At 44.2% G+C, this 22,709-nt stretch overlaps 1 protein-coding gene across 9 annotated transcripts in view; it reads right to left on the reverse strand.

Moving 5' to 3' along the window:
• Positions 1 to 22,709, reverse strand: part of BRSK2 (BR serine/threonine kinase 2) — a 502,809-nt gene that overhangs the window by 116,353 nt on the left and 363,747 nt on the right. For all 9 annotated transcript variants that reach the window (XM_089778681.1, XM_089778682.1, XM_075928205.2 and 6 more), the window contains 2 exons: positions 20,510 to 20,650; positions 1,990 to 2,106 (listed from right to left, as the gene is read on the reverse strand). In XM_089778681.1, the coding sequence (XP_089634807.1) occupies positions 1,990 to 2,106; positions 20,510 to 20,650 (258 nt within the window). The remainder of the gene's footprint in view (positions 1 to 1,989; positions 2,107 to 20,509; positions 20,651 to 22,709) is intronic.

The following is a 22,709-nucleotide window of genomic DNA, read 5'->3' on the forward strand; positions in this document are numbered from 1 at the left end:
CAGGAATTTCTGTGTGTGTGTATGGGGTGTGTGTGCTATTTTTGTAAATGTGCACCTCAATTTTTTTAAATATAAGAGTTCAAAATAGTCATGCAACAAGTGTGCATAAGAGAGGCTAATGAAAAATGTGAGTGGAAACAGTGATTGGTAAAATAATTTGGTTGTAACATACTAAAAATGTATTCAGTAATAAAGGTTTTATAGAAATTACCTTCTGGGATCTTGCTGTAATATTGTAAGTGAAAAAACAATATTCCAAAATACTGCAGTCTTTGTTGCAGTGAAATTATGACTTGTCACGATTATATGCATGGTTAACTATTTTGTCTTGGTGACATTAGTTGCCAATTTAGGATAATGTGGCTTGTGTCTCCATGATAGTGTTTAGAGCTGGTTGGAACTCTGGGATGAGATAATCAGCGTGGAAGTTCTGTAAGCTCCTTGCTAGGCATTTCTTTTGTTTGCCAACAGCCAGCGGGAAACGACTAACCCACTTCATCTGTTTCCTCCAAACTGGGACCCATCGGCACTGCCTGATATAGGGTACAAGGCAGGGATGTTAAATTTAGATTAACTGGCTAATAGAAGAGTCAATGCAATTTGCATCGACTATTCAATTAGTCGATAAGGGCATCTCTGCCCCAGGGCTGTTGCTACACTTCAAAGGAAAAAGTGTGGCAGGGAGCATGGGGCCAGTGGGAGACTCAAGCAGTCCCCCGCTGGCCCCATGCTCCCCACAGTGTTTCAAAGCAGCAGCGCCGCATGGAGCCCAGGGTCAGTGGAGGAATCCCCATGTGACCCCGGGCTCCATGCGGCACTGCTGCTTTGAAATGCTGTGTGCAGCCCAGGGCCAGCTGCATGCCCAGGGTGAAACATACCCAAAATGACTAAAAGAAAATGAAAAACTTAAAGAAAATTCATTTTGGTTTTGTCAAACATTTTGATTCAAATTTTGAAAAAAAAAATCTCATAAGTGTCTTAGGTTCACATCAATCTCCTCTCCCCCTTCAGGTGTGGGGGCCAAACAGGTTTGGGCTACGAGGGGGAGCCAGGAGCTAACAGGCAGGCAGCTCATCTGGGATGGTGAGGGGGCAGGGAGCTGGTGCACAGCTCAGCTGAGCTGCGAGGGGAGGGGCAGGAAGACAGCACAAGGCTCAGCTGAGCTGCGGGGGAAAGAGGAACGGGAGCTGGCACACATCTGGGCTCAGGGGGGGGAGGCAGGGAGCTGGTGCATGGCTCAGCTGGGTTGGGGAGGGTCTGGGAACTGGCACTTGGTTCATTTGGGCCAACTTCGGGAACTGCGAGGGGGGGGTTCATTTGCACCCTTTGCAGCCCCCCTGAGTACAGGCCTGAATCACGCAAAACCCAACTTCCTTCCATTCTGGTGCTTTTTGCTCCTGAGCAGTGAAACTGTGGGGAGAATGAGCATAAAGTGAGACCAGAGATGTGCAGCTGAGAGTCTGAGTAGCACAAAATTCCCTTACAAATCACTTACATTTTTTTCTCCCCGTGTATTTTTTTAAATCTACGTTTGAAAAATGATCACGACTGTGTATCCATTTTCAGTTCCCCAAGAATATTATATGGACAACGAGAGACATGCCAACATTTTCAGTAGTGGATTTTGGGTGTCTCAGTTTTCATGTCTACCTCACATAGCTTAACAGGGCCTGGCATTCACAAAACATTGAGCACTCACCTGCTTAAAAACCAGGCCTCTTTAATCTCTCTTATGGATTTACTGTTGTACAGAGGAAAGCCAAGCTTGAGGTAAGTGACCACAACTGAAATCACTGGACCATCTGACATATACATTGGTAATCTCGCCCCTACACACACACATGCATGTGCGTTCACCCTTTATCCCACAAAGAAAGTGTTAGCCCAAAGCTGGATGTGTCCAAATGCATCTCTACTTGGAGAGGGAGAAGCTGTTCCAAGACGTCTCTTCCAATCTCTGATCTCTGTTACACAGTCTGAGCCACTCACCCACAGCTGGTTTCTAACAAGCTGTCCCCGACCTGCAGTGACGCCATTCCAAAGTCTGCTATCCGGATGTTGTTCTTTTCATCTAGCAGCAGGTTTTCTGGTTTTAAATCCCTGTGGCTGTGGAGAAAGGATTGAAACATGGGTTAGAAGAATTCAGGGCAGCTCTCCTTCCCCAGCATCTGTTTATTTTGTTTCAGACAAGTTCACTTTTCTCCTCCTGGGGCAGAGGAACACACAGTCTTTGGAATGCTGCAACCAGCAGCTAACCATTACTGACCCTCTGAGGGCCTGAACCTGCCAGGCCCTAAGATGTGCTGAACATCTTCAGCTCCCTTTGAAAATGAAAGACGTGCATGGTACTCAGTTAGGAGTGGGATCTCAGAAGGCAGTCAGGGCTGGGATATCATAAACCAGCCCATGAAAGCAGGAAACAATAGTATCAACATGGTCTGTGGATGGAAGAAACGTCAGTGACTGATTTTCAGGTAAAGAAAGTCTGTCATATGCCTTGCTCCTCTCCCTGCCCAATAGAGCCTCTTTTTAGGAGTTGCTTGCCTAGGCATGGGGCCATAGGTAATTAGTTGGCATGAGACATTCCCAACAGGGGATGGGCAAGGTGGTGCTGACCTTTGGGTACTGGGTCATGATCCCCAGATGGGGAACTCCCACTATGGATAAAAGGTATAGATACCTGTCCCCGATCATGGCGGGGAAAAACTCTCCCAAAAAACTGGGGACCAAACTTGTTGAGTCACTGCGACTTTAAATCCCATGCTCCACTTTACACCCCACCCCCGCCAAACATGGCAGGGGAAGAATGTCCCCACCGGCCTTCCATCTGAGAAAAACAGAAAATACCGGACATCATATATGTCTGGTATTTTCTGTTTTTTTTTTTACCGGACAGGGGCAATAAATACCGGACTGTCTGGGAGAAAACCAGGCACTTGGCAACCCTCCTTGTCCCCACTCATCATCTCCTCTCTTACCCATGTCTGGGGCAGTTATGGAGCCACCATCTCATTTCCATGTTAGTTCTCATAAGTGTTTGTAACTAGCTCTTATCTAGCCTAGTAGTTAATTTTTAAAAATTTGGACAACAATTTGGTCAAAATTTGTGAGGTTTTTGTCAATTTTTTAAAATTGTGTTTGAGTCACCAAGATGACAAGTGCATCTTGACAACAAGGACGGGTTTTATGAGGGAATTCCTGTTGCCCATCCATGGTCTCTGCTTCGGTTAGGCTGAACATGTGCCTTTTGGGCCTGGGTGAGAAAAGGGCCAACTCTGAGACTAACTCTTTCTGCAGATAAGAGGGGCTCTTTCAATAACCAATCAGAAAATAAACCTACTGGAATCTGTTAGGGGGTGAAATTACTCAGCAGGAAACAAACAAACAGTCGCTGTCAGCAAAGGTGAGTTTTTATGACAAGAACTACAACCAGAAACCAAACAATAAATACCTCAGCTTGAAGGTCAAACCAGTCCAGTGACACTTAGGTCAGGTCTATCCTACAGGAAAAAGTCGACCTAAGATATGCAACCCTAGCTACGAAAATAGCATAGCTGTAGTCAACGTACTTTATGTCAAATTTCTGCAGCATCCTCACTGTGGGAGGTCAATAGGAGAAACTCTCCCGTCGACTTCCTTTAACACCTCACAAGCTGGTGGAGTGCCGCAGTTGAAGGGGGCGCCATCAGTGGTTGATTTAGCATACCTTTACTAGACCCGTTAAATCGAATCCCATGAGATTGATCTCTGGAGCGTCAATCTCAGGGTAAGTGAAGACAAACCCTTAGTGCTGACTTCAGCCTTCTCAAAGGCATTATCTCCCCTTTCCTCCCTTTATCCAATACTCATATAGTCCTGCTGATGAGAACAAGCACACGGGGAGAGAAGTTCAGCATTTCCCCTAGACCTTGTTGCAGAAACATAAAGGCTACGTCTAGACTGGCCACAAATTCCGGAAAAGGGATGCAAATCAGGATTTAAATTTAAAATTCCGGAAAAGGGATGCAAATCAGGTAAGTCAGCATAGGGAAATCCGCAGGGGATTTAAATATCCCCCGAGGATTTAAATAAACATGTCCGCCGCTTTTTTTCTGGCTTGGGGAAAAGTATTGCTCTGCAAGTATTGTATAAAAGTAGGAATAAGAGATCCTCCGGAAAAGGGCTTTATTCCGGAGGATCGCGCCAGTCTAGATGCTTTTTTTCCGGCTTTTCCCCAAGCCAGAAAAAAAGCGGCGGCCATGTTTATTTAAATCCTCGGGGGATATTTAAATCCCCTGCGGATTTCCCTATGCTGACTTACCTGATTTGCATCCCTTTTCCGGAATTTGTGGCCAGTCCAGACATAGCCAAAGTATATTATAATATTTTGGAAATTACCCTCTTTGCGTTCCAGGTCAGGCATCTAGAAACACCAATTAGAAAGGCAGCCCCCAAACAATTCAGTTCAGGTTTCATGTAAAACGCAGTGTGTGCTGCAGTAGGTCACATTGGGAGCACTAGGAAGCTCTACTCAGACCTCCAGCAAAGTGGGAAACATTCAATAAAACTGCTAGTTCTTTACCTTAAAAACCAAGACTTAACCCCTAATGTTTAAAAAGTGTTTGTACGTGTAATTACTATGCTGCCATTCTCATGCCTTATTGATGGGGGCAATGAGGTAACAAGATGACTGAGTGGTAGCATTTGTATCTGTAAATAATGGCAAACTGGAGGGCACTTTGTAAATCAAGCCCTTTGTGTATTGCAGTCTCCTGGTAACCTGGGACACCACAAGAATCAGACATGAAATGAATACCAGGATGCACTTAACCTTTGGTCAGATACCTTCAGCACATTCTAAAGCTTGTGAATGTGCAGTGACAGGCCAGGAAAGACCTACGGGCATGTCTACACTAGGAAATTATTTCAAAAAAACTTATTTTGAAATAATAACTACTGAAATAATGATTTTGAAATAGCATGTCCACACTACAGGGAAGCCTCAACATTAATCCGAGGCAGGCTCCTCTAGTGTATGTCTACAGTATGGAACAAAGTCGAATTATGATACTCAACTTCAGATACGTTAATTGCATAGCTGGATCGAAGTAGCTTATCTCGGCTTTTGGTGCTGTCTACACTGCAGGAAATCAAAGGAAGAACACTCTTCCTTTGTCTTCCCTTACTCCTTATGAAAGCAGGGTTATCAGCATTGACCAAAATAATCAGCCCCTTATTGCCAAATAATGGGCTTGGTAGTGTGGACACTCCACTTGTTATTTCGAAATAAGGGGAGTTACTTCAAAATAACTCCTTAGTGTAGAGCAGGGCTATCAATGCTGCCATCCAGGACAATGGTCTCTGATAGGTACAAGTTGCTTACACATGGGTCAGATCTGTACTGACCCAATGAGGAGAGGTTCCTGCCCTGACAGTTCATCATAATGAAGGACACAAAGGAGAAGCAGCCAGGGTCCTGAAGTGGGCTATGGCAGTTGGATAATAATGAGATGACAATGCATTATTTAATTCCTGTTCTCTAACTGGAATCCAGGATCGAGCTCATCTTGCAACTGAGTGCTGGGAAGGTTTCATCTAACTGAGAGCTGGATTAAAGGTTTCCTGTCTCAGCATTAGGCTATGGTGATGAATGACAACAGTGCTTGCAAAGTAAGTGTTGTTGATATAATGAAAGGTAACTGGAAACCTCTCAAAACCCCAGGCAGACTGTGTCCTTCTGTCTTTTGCAGTGGTTGTCCTTGTACCAGTCTCAGAGGCTTTTATTCAGGGCTAGTGTAGGCTTGGCAGAACTCTGGTGGGTTGTTTTTTGTATACTTATGAGAGATAATATCTATGTTTATTTCAGAGGGGTTTTTTAGATTTGTATTTAAATTTACACAATTGTGGGAAATTATGAGAAGATCAGTCAGGTATGTAATGGCAATAGATGTTGAGATTCAAAAAGTAAAAATGTTGTGAACCACTACAACACAAATTGTCAATATAACACCAAAGTATTGAAAGTACGTATCCTTAAATCAACAAAAAACCCTCTTTCACTATTCATTCCTTAGTACAGGAGTTCTGAACCTTTCTAAACTACTATACCCCTTTGAGAAGTTCGATTCATTCTGTGTACCCCAAATTATACCCAGAGCCGGCCCAAGCCATTTTTGTGCCCCGGGCGTGCGGTGTCACCCGCAGGTGTGTGGCACATGCGTGGCCCTGCCCCCATCCGGCCCGGCAGCACCGTGCGATGCCCCTTACAATCGGGCATCCTGGGCTATCGCCTGGTCAGCCTGTAGCTTGGGCCGGCTCTGATTACACCTCACTTAAAAGATACTTGCTTACAAAATCAGAGGTAAAAATAAAAAGTGTCACACCACAAAATTGCTGACTTTCTCATTTTTCCATATATTTATAAAATAAATCAATTGGAATATAAATATTGTACTTACAGTTCAGTGTATAGTATATAGAGCAATATCAACCAGTCATTGTCTGCATGAAATTTTAGTTTGTTCTGACTTTGCTAGTGCCTTTTTTGTTGTTGTAAAATGAGTCAAATATCTAGATGAGTTAATGGACGCCCTGGAAGACCTCTGCCCATTCACAGAGGTATAGGTACCTCTGGCTGAGAACTACTGCCCCGATTCCCTTTGTGACAAGCCTAATTCAAAAGTCTGCATTGTTGTATTTTCACTCTAATAGGTTTTCAAGCAGCATTTTCTCACTTTGCCTATCCGCAAATTTCTGTTATCACTGATGGAATTTTTTTGGTTGATTTGTGGAAGGTGAAATCGATGTTTACTGACATTTGCTGATAAAAATCTAATCCGTCCAAGCCTATTTATATGCCACAGAGGTTGGGGATGCCGCTTTTTGTTAAATTTGGTCTATTAGATGACTCATAAAGATGAAAGGCTAATAGCACTGGTAAGAACTGTGCCCCCTGTTCCCAAACTCTTATAATACAATATATGGAGACATACCATAGAACTGGAAGAAACTTTGAAAAGTCATTGAGTCCAGTCCCCTGCCCTCATAGCAAGACCAACTACCATCCCTGACAGATTTGCCCCAAATGGGCACCTCAAGGATGAAACTCACAACCCTGGATTTAGCAGGTTAATGCTCAAATCACTGAGCTATCCTTCCTCCCCCAAATCCAAATCTCCCAAACTCTTAGAACCTCGCCCTCGTAATCCCTACCAAATTCATGGCCATGAAAAACTAGTCACAGAACATGAAGTCTGGTCTCCATGAAGTCATGGGTGAGACCGGAGTTTCTCAGATTGAGGGTCCTAACCCAAAAGGGAATTGCAACAGGTGTCAAGATTATTTGAGGGGAAGATGGCAGTATTGCCATGCTTACTTCTGTGCTGCTTTAAGAGCCGGTGACATGAGAGCGGTGGCTGCGGGCTGAGTGTCCAGCTCAGAAGTCAGTGCCTTGCCAACAGCAGTGCAGAAGTAGGGACGGCATGCTGTGCTATTGCCACCCGCACTTCTGTGCTGCTGCCTTTAGAGCTGGATGGCCAGAGAGTGGCACCTGCTGACAGAGTGCCCAATTCTGCTGGCAGCAGCACAGAAGTAAGGGTGGCAAAAGCACACCATGTCATACTCACTGCTGCTCGCCAGATGCCCAGCTTTGGAGGTAGTGCCGGCACGAGCAGCAGCATGGAAGTAAGGAGAGCAGTGCTGCGATCCCCCTACAATAGTCTTTTGACCTCCCACACCTCTTTTGTGGGTCAGAACTCCTGTAATTACAACCCCATAAAATTCAGATTTAAATAGCTGAAATCATGACATTCATGATTTTAAAAATCTTTGCCATGAAACTGACTAAAACGGACCCTGAATCTGGTAGGGCCCTACTCATGACTATTCATCAATATTTTTCATTCCTGACCTGCATTCGACTCTAGTATTCCAATCCTCTCCCTCCCTCTTCAGGGGATACTATGCAGAAAGCATAATATGTGAGTGGAATGATACGTAAAAGAGCGCCACCTCCTATTAGTTCATATAAAAGCCATATATGCCCAACATGTGCTGCATATATATACTTTACATATGTAAATGAATGAATATAGTGCTGGTGAACAACTTGCAGACTGAAATCCTGTTTTAATCCTTTATTTTTTTTCCTGAGAAAACTATTTGCAAAATGCTTTCAAATATTTTTCCTGATTTTTAAAAATTTTGTAAAATTTAAATTAAATTTAGACATTTAAGTTTTGCCAGCTCTATAGTTAATCAAACATGGGGGAAATGAAATGAAAATTTTTCCCAATTTTTCTCCTTTACTCAAATTTTTAAATGTTGAAATTCAGAATTTCATCAACATTTCAAATTTTTTTTTAAAAATTGACCAGCTCGGCTTCATTCATAGATGACATGGACAATAGGCAGCATTGAGTCTTCTTGTACAATATCCCCTCAGGACACCCAAATCTGAAAAGCAAGGATCACTATCTAAAGGGCATAGTTAATCTATTGTTTGTGCCTGCTCGGCTCTTGGCCTTTGCGAGGATGCCAGTGACTAACAAATATGATGGTACAATAAATGGTCTGATAGCACTTTATAGACTAATAAAACATGTCGATGGTATCATGATTTCTCTAGGAAGTGAACTGGTAACATCACCACATTACTTTACATTAGACACTGGAGAGCTTTCATGTAGTTACAACTGTGGGTATGAATGATGGAGGCCAAATATGAGCTTAAAACAGAAGGCTCAGGACTATTTCTTAAGCTTGGATTCATCCCCATTATGAATGGTCCCATGATAAACAAACTCTCCCCTCTCCCCATGCCTCATATCTACCAGCCTTTCCAGTTCTATAATTTTTCACAATAGGAAGGAAACATAATATGAACTCTGAAGTAAGACTTATCCCCAGTCTCCTGATAGTGAGGTCTCTCCATGAGACCCTTTATAGCAGGGGAAAGTGAGGGGTGCTCTCTATGAAAGAGGGTAACCATGGCTCACTAGTGGCAGATATATCTTCTCACCCCACTCCCACAGCTACTGTTTCCTGGCTAGTGGGGTTGTGGGAACTGTAGAACTTTTATCCACAACCTGGACTTCATTCTTTAAATTAGACCAATTAGAAAAATTTGATGCCCGTGAAATAGCAATACATAAATAAATGTGCCACTCCTTTTCATTAGGGATGTGCAGGAGGCTGAGATAGAAAGGAAGTTACCCTGCTCTGCCCCTTCCTACTCAGACATAGGGCGGCTTTAGTGTTTTTGGCTTGCAGTAGTACTCAATGCATTGTAATGGAAAATTCAGTCCCCTCTGTTGGAGTTGCCTTGGTAAAGCCATAGAGGGATGGCCCACACCACAGCTGGCTCTTTGGATGCCATTGTCGGGGATGGGGTGGCATGGGCATGAAAGGAGCCCCTGACTAACAACAAGACTGCCTCAAACAATCTCTTTGCCCCAGACAGCTAGCAAAATAACATCAAAGGAAATGATTGGCCCTGATTCTCTCCTGTGCCAACATACACTTCGCAGTAGAGAGAGGGAGGGGCTGTCAGGGGCTCAAAAATTCAAATGTCCCAGCCCTGGCCCTGACTTAACCCTATTGGGAGTTACAGTTGGGGAGTTTTGTTTCCTCCAGTTCCTTTCTCATCCTGTTACTTTTCCCTCAATATGCCCAAATGCCAGTGCAAATTGCGTATCTTATTTTGATGCTATTTTGAAATAGCTTATTTCATCATTTGGCATTGTCTACATTAGGGTTGTTAAATATTGGTTAATTGAATTGTTGATTAGCCTCATGAATTCTTATCAGTTAGTTGACTATTCTATAGTCCCAAGGCAGCCACTGTCCAGAGGCGCGCGGGGGGGGAGGGGAAGGGGAGGGCGGGAAGGGAGAGGGTCTGTGCTCTCAGACGAGCCAGAACTGATCCGGGCTGCCTGCCCGCCTGGCTCCTAATACATTTTAAATGCAGAGCCACAGTGGGGATAGGTCCAGGACCCAGTGCAAGCCGGGACTGAGCTGAGCTGCTGGCCAGGCTGCTAAAAAATTTACTGGCAAAGGGTGGGGGGAATACTGGCAAAGGGTGGGGGGACCTATACGATTTTGCTTATTGGTTAATCAGTTAATAGATTATACTATTATATCCCTAGTCTACACAATGCTAAATTTTGAAAGAAAGTGCTATTCTGAAACGTCCCTTACTCCTCGTAGAATGAGGTTTACAGGGACGTTGGAATAGCGAGCCCGAAATTCTTGCTATGTAAACACAGGATAACTATTTTGGAACACTCGGGTATCCTGAAATAGCGTTGCAGTGTAGACGTACCCTCAAGGATCAGCTGCTACTGGGCTGAGCACGGTACACACATATGACAACTAGACAAACCCTGCCCCAAGTGACAAAGTTCTTAGTTATCCCTGTGATGTCTCTTTGTACTGCTCACGCAGTGTTAAGGGGATAGAATTAAGGCTGAAAATCTGGACCACAAGGGCAGGAACAGGATTGTTGCCACTGGAGACGGGACCCCTGCTCTGCATTTGCATTCCCCAACCTTGCTCTCATCAGCTCCTCCAAATGCCCAGGTTAGAAACGAGAAGGCGTGTGAAACAGGGGGATGTCTGCTATAATTTGCTAAGAACCCAGCAGCCTGGATGGCCTAACACATTAATATTCAGAAAGAACTCTCCTGTGCCAAAATGAAACAAATCGAAATAAAACCTCACCACATGTGATAATTACTTGGCATTTAATGGAACATTGCCGAATAAATGAACTTAATTTGGTCCTCTTCCAGCTGATCTCTCTGACTCCATGTCTTACACGACCTGTGTCACCTCTTTGCTCTGCAGGTGAATTGAGGACTCGTTACCCTTTCATCGTTCTAGAGGTCGAAATGCCCTAGGGCTTTCTCCACATTGGCTGGAAAGAAGGATTAAAGAAAGCCGCCTCTTTGGTGAACAAGCAGGGAAAATTCCCCTACAGAGAGCTACATACGCTGAGAAGGAACATGAAAGAGAGGGATGCCGCACGGCATAAAAGAAAGCTTGGTATAGTCCTATCTAGGCTAGTAGTATAATGCCCTGAGCCCCTTCGCCAAGACAACAGAGCAAGCAGCCAGCTACTAGAGCCTGAAAAAGGCAAGACTTCTGGAAGGTGCGTGTGAAAGAGAATGTCACAAACCACGCAATCACAGGAGGGTACACATTGTCTGACAGTCTGCAAGGGACTGCTGTAATACACGCACACAGACCCACAGACGGAGAGACATGCATAGACACATGGCACCAAAAGGGTGCTAAAAAATTTCATGCGAAGCGAAAGAGGGGTGGTGTAAGCATCCCAGGATTCCAAGGAGGCTCCAGGGGATGTAGTGTACAATTCTGTGGCATGCAGGAGGCAGAAGAGCAGAAGGATCTTCATTTGCATACATGCTTCATTGCTCCTCAACCACTGACTGTTCACACTTGCTCCCCAGTCATGCTCACTGATGCTCTCCAGGTGGCTGTCAATCTCCCCCTCACTCCATTTGTGAGGGTTCTGCTCTCCTACTCTCCGAAAACTAACTCATCTGTACGGCAGGCAGCAGCAGCATATTGGTGACGCTGGGTTTAATTTACACCTTTTACTGTCATCCAGAGCAGACAGCAGATCTTGGAGGTAAAGACAGATTTGTGGAATATTGAGCCCAGTGGAGCTATGCCAATTTACACCAGCTGATGAACCGGCCCATTATTTTAAAGTGATTTCAGAGCTGAAACATTCATATCGGTTTCTATGACAACTCTTTTTAGTTCACAGATTTCTAACCCAAGATACCCTTTAATTGGAGATATTGCCGGTCATTTCTAATACACAAAACCTTAGCCTCTTCACAAATGTTTTGCTAACTGACCCCTGAGCACCCAATAAAGTTAGATCACAGAATAACTATCCAACAGTATGCCTTTAAAGAGTGCTTCCCATACTGCTGAGTCTGCGTGAATAATTTATTATTAATAATTAATAATAATGAGGAACATCATTTTTTATTTACATGAGCACCAAAAATCTTTTTCATCTCATTTTCTATTGCTCCTGGAAACTTAATAATGGCTCCACAACTGCTGTGAAATTGAGATTTGTATGTGTACCCGTTTCCATATAAAGAAAAATCTATGGTATATCTTAATTAATGTTGCTCTGTTCTACTTTCTAACAATTTCATCAAGTTCTGTAAAATTAGTAGATACAGTTAAGGTCGGGGGGGAAACGGATAACTTTTAGCATATATTCATAGATTTTAAGGTCAGATGGGACCATTAGACCATCTTGTCTGATCTCACCCAGTTATGCCTGTACTAAGTACATGTCTTTCCTTCATTTGGGGCAATTTGTTTGAGAAAGAAACATGTTAAAAGTTATTCTCTTTTCTTCAAAGAAGTATAAGAAAGTATCCCTTCAAAGTTTTAATTATGCCCACATTTAACATGGTTCCTCCTTGTACTTATATTAGGAGTGCAGTATGGGAGGCAGATGACTAAGGATGCAAGTGAGTAGTGGAGTCAAGTACTAGACTATTCGCTTCCACCACCACTTGCTGCCTCTGTATCAGAGGCAGCAAGGGAGATGGAAACAGGAGCTGGCTTAAAAGCTGGCTCCCCCCAGCACCATGGTGGGGAGGCCGCAGAGTGTACCGGGAGAATTCCAGTCCCTTCCTAATCTCAGCCATCCTGCTGCCCTGTCCCATGCTGGGGAAGGAGAGCAAGAGGCATGCTTGGTGCCCCGTTCATGTGCATGGGCACAGTGGCTTTTGTGCTGGGCTGCAAGAGGGATAGAAGACACCCAGGTACCACTTGCTGTGGGGAAAGGTACAGTCCTCACTTTGCACCTTGCTTGAGGCAGGTGGGATGCACCCCAGCTCAGGCTGGGAGCACCATGCATGCTGGAGGGTCTTGTGCCTTCCTAGGGAAGCACTATTATATTTATTTTTTTCATTTTTTTACTAAAGCTGTAGGTGAGGGTAGGGGGAAAGGGACACTGAAGATACTGTGCGCAGAGACACATAGGCTGTGTCTACACTGCACCCCTTTTCCGGAAAAGGGATGCAGATGAGACAAGTCGGAATTGCAAATGAAGCGGGGGATTTAAATATCCCCCGCTTCATTTGTATAAACATGGCTGCCGCTTTTTTCCGGCTCGGGGCTTTGCCGGAGAAAAGCACCAGTCTAGACAGGATCTTTAGGAAAATAAACCCTTTTCCGAAAGATCCCTTATTCCTGATTTTAAGAGGAATAAGGGATCTTTCGGAAAAGGGTTTATTTTCCAAAAGATCCTGTCTAGACTGGCGCTTTTCTCCGGCAAAGCCCCGAGCCGGAAAAAAGCGGCAGCCATGTTTATACAAATGAAGTGGGGGATATTTAAATCCCCCGCTTCATTTGCAATTCCGACTTGTCTCATCTGCATCCCTTTTCCGGAAAAGGGGTGCAATGTAGACACAGCCATAAGGTGTAAATCTGGCCCTGCTTGCATGTTGACAAAGAGTTGTGCAAGAAAGGCACTAATAGGTACGAGCTGATCCATTTTATATTGATATCACAGGCCAATCGAGAAACAGAAGTGTGGTTGCTGACCTTGACTGCGTATTTGCTTGCTTCTCAGTCTGTAAACAAAGTTTTTCATGTGAATTTCCCTAATTTATAAAGCCACTGCAAACTGGAGCCAAAACATAAAATACCGTTAAGAAAGGGTCTTACAAAGAAAGATGAGAATGTGGTGAACACAAAGGCCGCAGTGTGAGTTTAGCTTTGGAAAAATGTCAATATTAGATTACTTGTGGCCACTGCAACCGAGCAAATCTGTAGTCATGTGTAAAACACACAGGACACTACCTAGCAAAGAACGTCACTAGTAGTTGACACAGTATTTTTTAATTGCCAATGCTGAAGTCAATGTTAATATTGAAGTAAAGAAGGCCACTGGAATCTGACAGATTTGCTGGCATGAACATGCATAGGTTGCTGGACAGTAAATTACGTCATCATAATGTTAACGCAGCACTTAGTGAATCAGCTGCCATGGACAAAGATTGCTGCTGAGTAAACAATGCGGCCCTGCTATTTCATTCCCACTACACTTTCAAACTGGCACAGCTCAAATCAGTTATGAAATAAAACTATTTTTTCTAAGACATTCCAACATGGAAAAAATATCTGTTTGGTATTTGTGTAAAGTACAACTATCCACACCCAAAGTCTAGTGTATAATCTCCATGGACACTGTTTGCAAAGGGGTTCTGGAAAAGAGTGAGGCATTAGGGACTCTATTTAAAAGTCCATCTGTTTTTATTTCCAAAATATATTTAAATACATTTGAATACATTTAAATATATTTAAATATGTGAGTCCTGCTTTGGGCAGAGAGCTGGACTCAATGACCTCCTGAGGTCTCTTCCAGCCCTATGATTCTATGACTCCTCTGTAAGTCACAAAGTAGACAGAAAATTAAAAGCTTCCCTACAGTCTCTTTTGTAGGTGTCTTTCTCTGAAGTAAATCACATAGCAGATATTCCCATTCTTTCACCTATTAAACACAATTCTCTGATGCAACGTTGACAATGACTTAGCTGTCACATCACTATAAAATAGAACAGGGATCTCAAAATCACGGCCCAGGGGCTATCTACGGGCTGGAGAATATTCATAATCTAGCCCGTGAGTCCCGGTGGCCAGGGGAACATATCTGTACTTGTTCTCTAAGCCCCGCCTCTTCCACCTGAGGCTCCACCTCTTCCAGGAGCACAGAGGTGCCCCACCCACCTTGCCCAAGGGCTCGGCAATTCTGTCAGCACCCCTTTTGGTGAGGCAGTCACAACGCGAAACTGAAAAGAGGGCTAATCCTAACCCCAACTCTTAGGGCTTTCTTTGTGGCATTTGTCACTCCCCCAGCATGAGGGGCAGCGTGGAGTGACACCAGAGAGCGCTCCTGGCAATGTTAGCAAGCACAGTCTCCCTGTGCATGGACTGCGTACATTTTGTGCCAGCCATGAAACTGGTCCAGGCTGTGTGCCAGTCCTACTCCATGGGTTAGTGAAGAAGTGGGGCAGGGCTATGACTCCGCCCACTTGCTACTAGGGATGTTAGGTAGTGTGTAATTGAATAGTTGTGCAACTGCACCAAAAAATTAGCAGTTACATGACTATTCGATAGTCCCTGGGGGAGATGCTGGCAGAAAGTGCACTCCCGGCCCCACCCCCGGGGTATCCCCTGCTAACCCATGCTGTTGCGTCTGTATCACAGGCAGCAGTGCAGGGTGGCAGGCACGCACTGGTATGCAAGGGAAGCCCATTTAAAAACCAGCTCCCCACTCAGACTAGCTCGCACTCTGCTACACCCTGCTGCTGCCTCTGATATGGAGGCGGCAACACGGGGTGGCAGCAGCCCTGTCTGTGGGGGGTCCGAGCTCCCCATGGACAGGGGCTGTTGCTGAGGAGCAGCCTCTGTTCACAGCAGGCCCAGGCTCACTTTGGACGGAGGCTACTCTGTGGGGTGCAGAGCAGCCTCCATCCGTGGTGGGCCAGGCTAGTTGCGGAGAGAGGCTGATCTACAGCAGCCTTCCCTTTCCCTCCACATGCTCTTGCCTCTTATAGAAGCAGCTGCGTGGGGGAGGGGGCGGGGCGGAGGAAGGCAAGCGGCTCCGTGGAGCTGGTACTCAGTGTTTGCTGGCTTTTAAGCCAAGTCCTGCCAACCATTGGCTCCTGCCTGCCCCCTATAGGAGGCAGCAAAGGGAGACAAGTGGTCCGTGGAGTCAGCATGTGTGGAGAGCTGGCTTAAAAGCTGGCTCCCCACACGTATTGGCTCCTGCCTGCTCCCCTTACCCTCCACATGGCTTCCTCTCTATTAGAGGCAGCAATGCGGAGGTGTGCAGGCAGGCAACTCCACGGGATCTAGTGCTTGTGGGGGGCCAGGTTAAAGCTGACTCCCTATGGGCACTGCCTCCTGACTCTGACATAATGGCAGCAAGGGGGAGGGGGAGGAGGAGGGGAATGCATGTAGTCGACATCCCTGCTTTCTACCTCTTCTGCCGAGCTTTAGTGAAGATGCAACTAGGTGCTTCTCCCGTCAGTGTGGTTACTCCACCTCACCAAGAGGCAGCAGCTACACTGATGGGAGAAGCTCTCCTGTCAACATGACGCTCTCTGGCCCGGGAGTTAGAGCAGTATAAGTACGTCACACGGGGTATGGATCAGTTTGTAAATGAGGCCACAGTCACCTCTGCTTCTTAAGGACACCCCTTTTTTCTCGCTAAGCCTTCCCTCCCCTTTAACAAACGTACACTGCAATATTCTACAACAGTTCTAGCTCACAGTGCTGTCACAAGTGCCACTGCTGTGACTCCCCAAGTACTGCTTGTATAATGACCCTTTCCCCACCCCATTAGTGGGAAGGATACAAAACAAAGCTCCTATTCATTGCCATAGCTCTCCTATGTCACACACATGCTCACACACTTTGGCATGAGTCCCCTCTGTATACAGCAGCAGACAGCCTCAGGCAGTGAAAGACGAGGCTCTAGTAATTGTCATTTATCAATATTCATACCGACCCTCAAACCTTGAAAAAAAGCCAAGCCAAAATCAAAATAAAAATAAAATGAAATAATAATCCTGCTGCTTGCTACCAGAGGGAATTTCCTCTCAATGTCACCACTGTGCTGCGCAGTAATTGGCATTATCAGTTATCTCTGAAGCTTAATAAGGTTTGCCATGGGCCCTTTTCCGTAATCATATTTTTATTTGTCAGTTCGCAAGATACAGATACCAAATAGGAGTCTGACCAAAAACAAAACAAAACAAAAACAAAAACAAAAACAAAAAACTCCAAATAAAAAAAACACAAAACAACAAACAAACAAACACAAAAACAAAAAACCCCAAACCACTTCAACATATATAACACACACACAACACAACTAAAACCAATCACAACATTGGTTGGTGATGTCACATACAGCCAATCAGGAATCTTTTAGCTGTTCTCTCCTATTTCCTTTCAGATTCTGTTCTCTCTGCAGTCTTTGCTTTTTTTTTTCCTGAATAGAAGGGTACTCCTCCCGGGAAAGCTTCCCCACAGCAGAGCTCCTAGCTCATTTCCTCCTGGGACTGGACTGGAGTAGCTCTCAGGTCCCACAAAGCCAGTGGCCAAGATGTTCACTACAGATTTTGGAGGTCCTACTTTGAGGCTCCTTACAGGACCCTGGTTTTCAGAGAGTGATGTCTCAGCACCTGCTGAACACAAGCTCCCTTTAAAGTGTATCAAGGTGGGCAGCCAACATCCTACGTCACCTTTGAAAAATGTGGTCACTGATGCTAGGACATTTCCCTGACTCCTGTCCTGAGACAAAAGTAGCTGTGAGCGCCCACATACCAGTGGTCCTATGCCATTGCCTGCACTCTTGAGAGAATCTATAACTGGGGTTGCTGTCAATTCTGCCACAGCCAAACTTACTACGACATCCTGTACAGTGACTGTGACTGACTGGGAGAAGCTCCAAGCTCCTGTGACACTCCCTGTTTGAAAAAAAAATTGGAACAGAAAGCTCATTGTGATTTACAGTAACATTCCAACAAACACAAGCACATTGCAAATCCATTTCGTGCCTTGCTGGGGCTGCTGACTTGAAAAACCTTCCTCACACAAAGGCAATTTCTAAACTATGGTTGAAGCAGAGCCCCTTGATCAATGGCCACTGTGGGGAAACCCTTTCAGATTCTCTCATCCAGCAATCCCGAGCCGTCAATAAATTCAAAGCGCTGAAAGAACTTACCAGGATGCTGAAGACACTGTAAACCTTAGGAATTTCTCTGTGCTCGGTTGCTCCCTCCTGGGGGTGGTGGAAGAAGACAAGGCATGATATTGGGTGGAGGGGCACAGAGCTATCAATCTATTCTGCTAGCGTGCTAGAGGCACTCACATCCAGTCATTAGCCAAAGGAGAAGCCTTCATTACTCAGCGCGGTCATAACTGGATAACCCGACTGATGAGATGATTTATCATCTTGCTGCCCCGCGACAGGGCAAGGTCAGGCTTCGTTGCTTAGGAAATCACATTAAATAGTTATATATTTAGAATCCTGATTTTTTAAAAACCTTTAGTGGTGACTGTTCAGACTCTCCCATCTAAGGAGTCCCACGGTTCTTATAGTGACCATGGAAGAGAAGCACTGACAGAAGTAGAGTAGGGGTTGAGGAGGAGACCAGACAAACAGACTCAGTTCTTCACAAGAAGAATAATGCCTCAACACTCAAATGTGTTTAATTTGAGGATCATTAAAAGAAGCAGTCATCAAGTCTTGAAAATTCGCCAGAAACCCTCCATTCTCCCGAATTACTTACTCTTTCTACAGCCTCAGCAACCTCCTCAGCCATGTTTATTAACAGCAGAGACACCAGAAGGCATCTGTCCATCTATCTACTTGTACCACACTTGTCACAGCAGTATCTAATTGCCAGGAGATGCATGTACAGTCCCACATGAGTCAGGCAAATGCCACAAACATCTGTCTGTAAATATTAATCTGAATTATTAAATGAATTACTATGAGCTGTGTTGGCACCTTTTTTGTGTGTGCTTCCTGCGAATATTGGAGTGAATGAATTTACCAGCAGCAATATTTGTGCAGACTGTCAATTATAAGAGAATAATGGAGAGTATTTGCAGAGTATGAATTCTGAATTTGTAAATGAGACTGTTGACACTTGAAACTTGATTCTGGGCAGATGACTAAGGAAAACATCCCTAATACAGGAAAGTGTTTAGGCACAAACTTAACTGGTTTCCTGAATCAGGGCTTCTAAGAGTTATGCTCTGCTGACCAGGAACAGAGACAACCTATGTGTCCAATCAAAACTAATTGTGGTCACACTAGCCAGCAAACAGCTCCCGTACAATCTACAATGAATTATTCTCAGGAATGTATTGCGAAAATCATGATTCTCCCACAAATGATTTACAAAGAAAAAAAGAAATGGAATTCACAGAACAAATTATTTGTCAAGAATTATCTGCCAACAGAGAAAACTTTCGGGATCTGAGCTAATGTTCATTGAAGTCAGTAGGGGAAGAGGGAACAGGCCATTAATTACAGTGGCGTTTCAATTGGACCCTCATGTTACTATTGCTCACGGTTGGCTCCCCCCAGCTCTATTGACAATCACAAACCTGTCCATGCTGACTGTGTACTATTCTTAGAACTCTGCAATATGGTCAGCTCAACCTCTGAACTGCTCCCCACTTTACCACCATTCCTAATATTGCCCTACAACTCCTTTTGACCTTTGAGAAAGGCTTATAGCCCTTTTCCCATTCATTAGTAATACATTCCCTTAGAAATGTCCACTTATTTAGACAATGAGGGGATCAGATGAGTCACTTTCAGTGGCCATTTCGCTATGGGCATATCTGCGGGCCATTCTGAGGATTGTAGTTAGTCAAACCAGAGGAATGTGGATAATCATTACACGATTATTGAGAAATAACTGTACAGTCTTTGTGCAAATCCCTGAGCTCTCATTGTCTAACAATGGCCCTCAGCCTATCAGAGGAGAGGAACATGCACGCTATACATAGTTATTCAGAAACAACTGTGCAGTCATTATGTAAATCACAGCACCTTAGCCAATCAGAGTGCATGGAATTGCATTATAGAGAAATAAGCGTGCAGTTACAGGTCAGTAACTGTAGAGAAACACCACGATTTGATTGGCTTGCAACAACTCAATTTCAGTATAATTTAAATTACCTGAACTTGTTAAAGCTGAAGTGGAAACTGGTTCAATTTAAAATGCCATCTGAAAGTTACAGGTTAAACCCTCACCACACTCAATGGTTAAATCATTCAGCTGAGTTAATATGTAACAATAACAGACTGATAAAGAAAATGACTCCCTACTGGAAAGGAAATTAAAGGCAACAGTGACTCAAATGCCCAGAAGGGGCCCAGCCAGGGCTGCCAATTGCCGGCAGGTTTCCCTATAACTAAAGGAGGCCATAAAATGACTTTGTTGTATTGATAATTGTCCTGAGCTTCTTCAGGGACTAGTCTTGATAAGGCACATATTATTCTCAGTTATTGGCAAGTGCCCCCAAGACTCATGGAAATGAAGTACTGGTCCCACAGGAATTTGATTTTCTTGGTTAAAGCACTCACTATAAACGAACGTGACAGCAGCTGCCCCCTCCCCTCATGCTCACCATGGAACAGCAGGCTTGCTTTCCAGTGGAAATCAGAAATGAGATTGTCTACATGCATCATAAACAGACCCAAAAGAAAATCACGGGCAATCTGCATGAACAATGATGGGTGTGACTGATGTGCACTCACAGAAACAGCCAAGAAGTCGAAGCAGCAGCATTTAGGTAGCACTGTTGCACCCCGACAGCTTTATAACCATAACTAATTAATAGCAAATAAAAATACAAGGAGCCCCAGCCCCAATGACTGCTTTGTAATGAGTTTTCATGCCATAGCCACCACTCATTATAAACTCGCGGTACTCACCATATTGAATGACTATGGCAGAAGTCTAAAGCGGAGATGATTTGTCGGAAGAACTTCCTGGCTTCTTTTGGCGTTAATCTTCCCTTTTTTACAAGATAGTCGAAGAGTTCCCCACCTGACACATGTTCTAGCACCAAATACCTAAAATAAATAAGTAAGTAAGTAAGTAAGCAAGTAAATAAATAAATAAATAAAAGTCTCTGGTAGCGCACACTCACATGGCTCTCACTCATGCTCTCTCACAAGGAATTACACTTTTGTGAAATACTGTGAAACAAGAGAATTGGAAAATTAGCAGCCGTGAACATTTTTAACAGGAGTGGAGTCAAGCACTGGATGGACTCCAGGCATTTCAGTGATTCAAAACAATGGAGCAAATTCAGTTTTCAGCATCCTCTGGGGAGGGATGATATCTGAAAAGCAATAATTCCCCAAAATACCAAGAGAGAAAGTGGGCAGCAAATTATATATGAGCTTCCAGCATAATATGGCAGCTGCAAAAACTAATGTAGAGTGAGGCTGCATATGCAGAGACATCAGGTCATTAACCAAAGTGGATGGTGATAGTTCCTTTTTGAAATGGCTTTGGAGGAACTACACTTACACAACTGTGCTCAGTTCTCGGCACCTCAGTACCACCCAATGTCAACAAACACGAGGGAATTTGGACAGCTGCTGAAAATAAATGGGCTGATTTATGAGAAAGTTAACTACATATGTATAGCACAAGAGCCCAGGTAAGGGCTCATTTCTGCAACCCTTACTCATGCTGAATAGGACTGTTTCACTTGTTTGGTCCTGCTGTGAAGGCAAGGCACTAGACTTGATGACCTCTCAAGATCTCTTCCAGTTCTAGTGTTCTATGATTAGCACCATTGACTTCAAGGGACATAAGGGATCGATCGGCAAAGGCTTTCATTGCTGACTGATCCCCGTCTTGACTGCGGGTTCATGCTGACAAATAGCTGAACCGGCACAATGCGGTGGCCATTTTTATTCTAATGAAGCGGGGGATATTTAAATTCCCACTTCATTGACTATGTCAGTATGTCTAATTTACATGCCTCTGGCGACAGAGGCATGTAGTCTAGACATACCCATAGATATCACCACTGTTGTTATAATAGAGATGTTATTGCTCTAGGACCAGGCTCTCTATCCTGCTCTATTGCTTTTGCACTGCTACATGCTGCAAAGGGAGAAAAGATGGCCTACAGATACATAACTGGGGATTCCCCTGGCTTGGGGAAGACTTGAGTGGGTGTACAGTCAATGTGCGTGGTTCCTATTCCACCCCTCCTGCAGCCTCTGGTATAAAGGCATGTCAGGGTGAGGGACAGGTAGTGGCATACCAGCTATCTGCATCCTATGCATAGTTTCTTGGGGTACAGCTACACTGCAAGCTAAAGTCGAATTAAGATACGCAACTTCAGCTACCTTAATTGCGTAGCTTAAGTTGAAGTACTGTAACTTGGCTTTTGGTGCCGTCTATGCTTCAGGAACTCGAAGGAAAGAACACCTTTCCTTCGATTTCCTGTACCCCTCATAAAATGAGGGTTACAGAAGTCAGAATAAGAATCCTGTTATTTTGAAATTATTTTGAAATAACACGAGTCATTTTGAAACAGCACTAAGGTGCAGACGTGCCCTTGGAGAATGAATTTGGATGTACTGACCCTTTAAGGGTCAGTGGTCCTACGCTACCCAAACCTTGGTAGGAAAGCATTCTGGAAAAGAGGGACTATTATATAAATCATTCCCTTTCTTGTACCAGAAACTGGCTGGTCTAGTCTCCCCTGTGGCAGTCCCAAAACTGGCTTTGGGATCAAGTGTAATTGGCTCCCTTGACTGCTCTTCCTTTCTGCTCTGCTCAGAAGAAGCAGGATACAACAGAGATTCTGACTTAGAGATTTCAGACATAAAACAGATGGATTGATTTTTTTTCCTGGGAGGTATAAAGATGTTTTTATGTACAAACTTGCAGACCCCCCCTCTACACATGTTTCAAATGCTCAGTTCCAGAAAATTACAAACCCAGCATTTCTGTCACCCACAGCAGGGACTGCAAAGCAATTTATTTTCATCAACTTCCTCTTATTAAAAACACCCAGCCAAAGTGCACCCAACATGCTGTATGAAAACTAAAACAAATGGAAAGACAAGGAGCATTTACAAGGGTATTTATTTTTGTTTACCACCC

This window comes from Pelodiscus sinensis, chromosome 5 (genome assembly GCF_052426305.1).
Source record: "Pelodiscus sinensis isolate ZL-2025 chromosome 5, ASM5242630v1, whole genome shotgun sequence".
Lineage (NCBI taxonomy): Eukaryota > Metazoa > Chordata > Testudines > Trionychidae > Pelodiscus > Pelodiscus sinensis.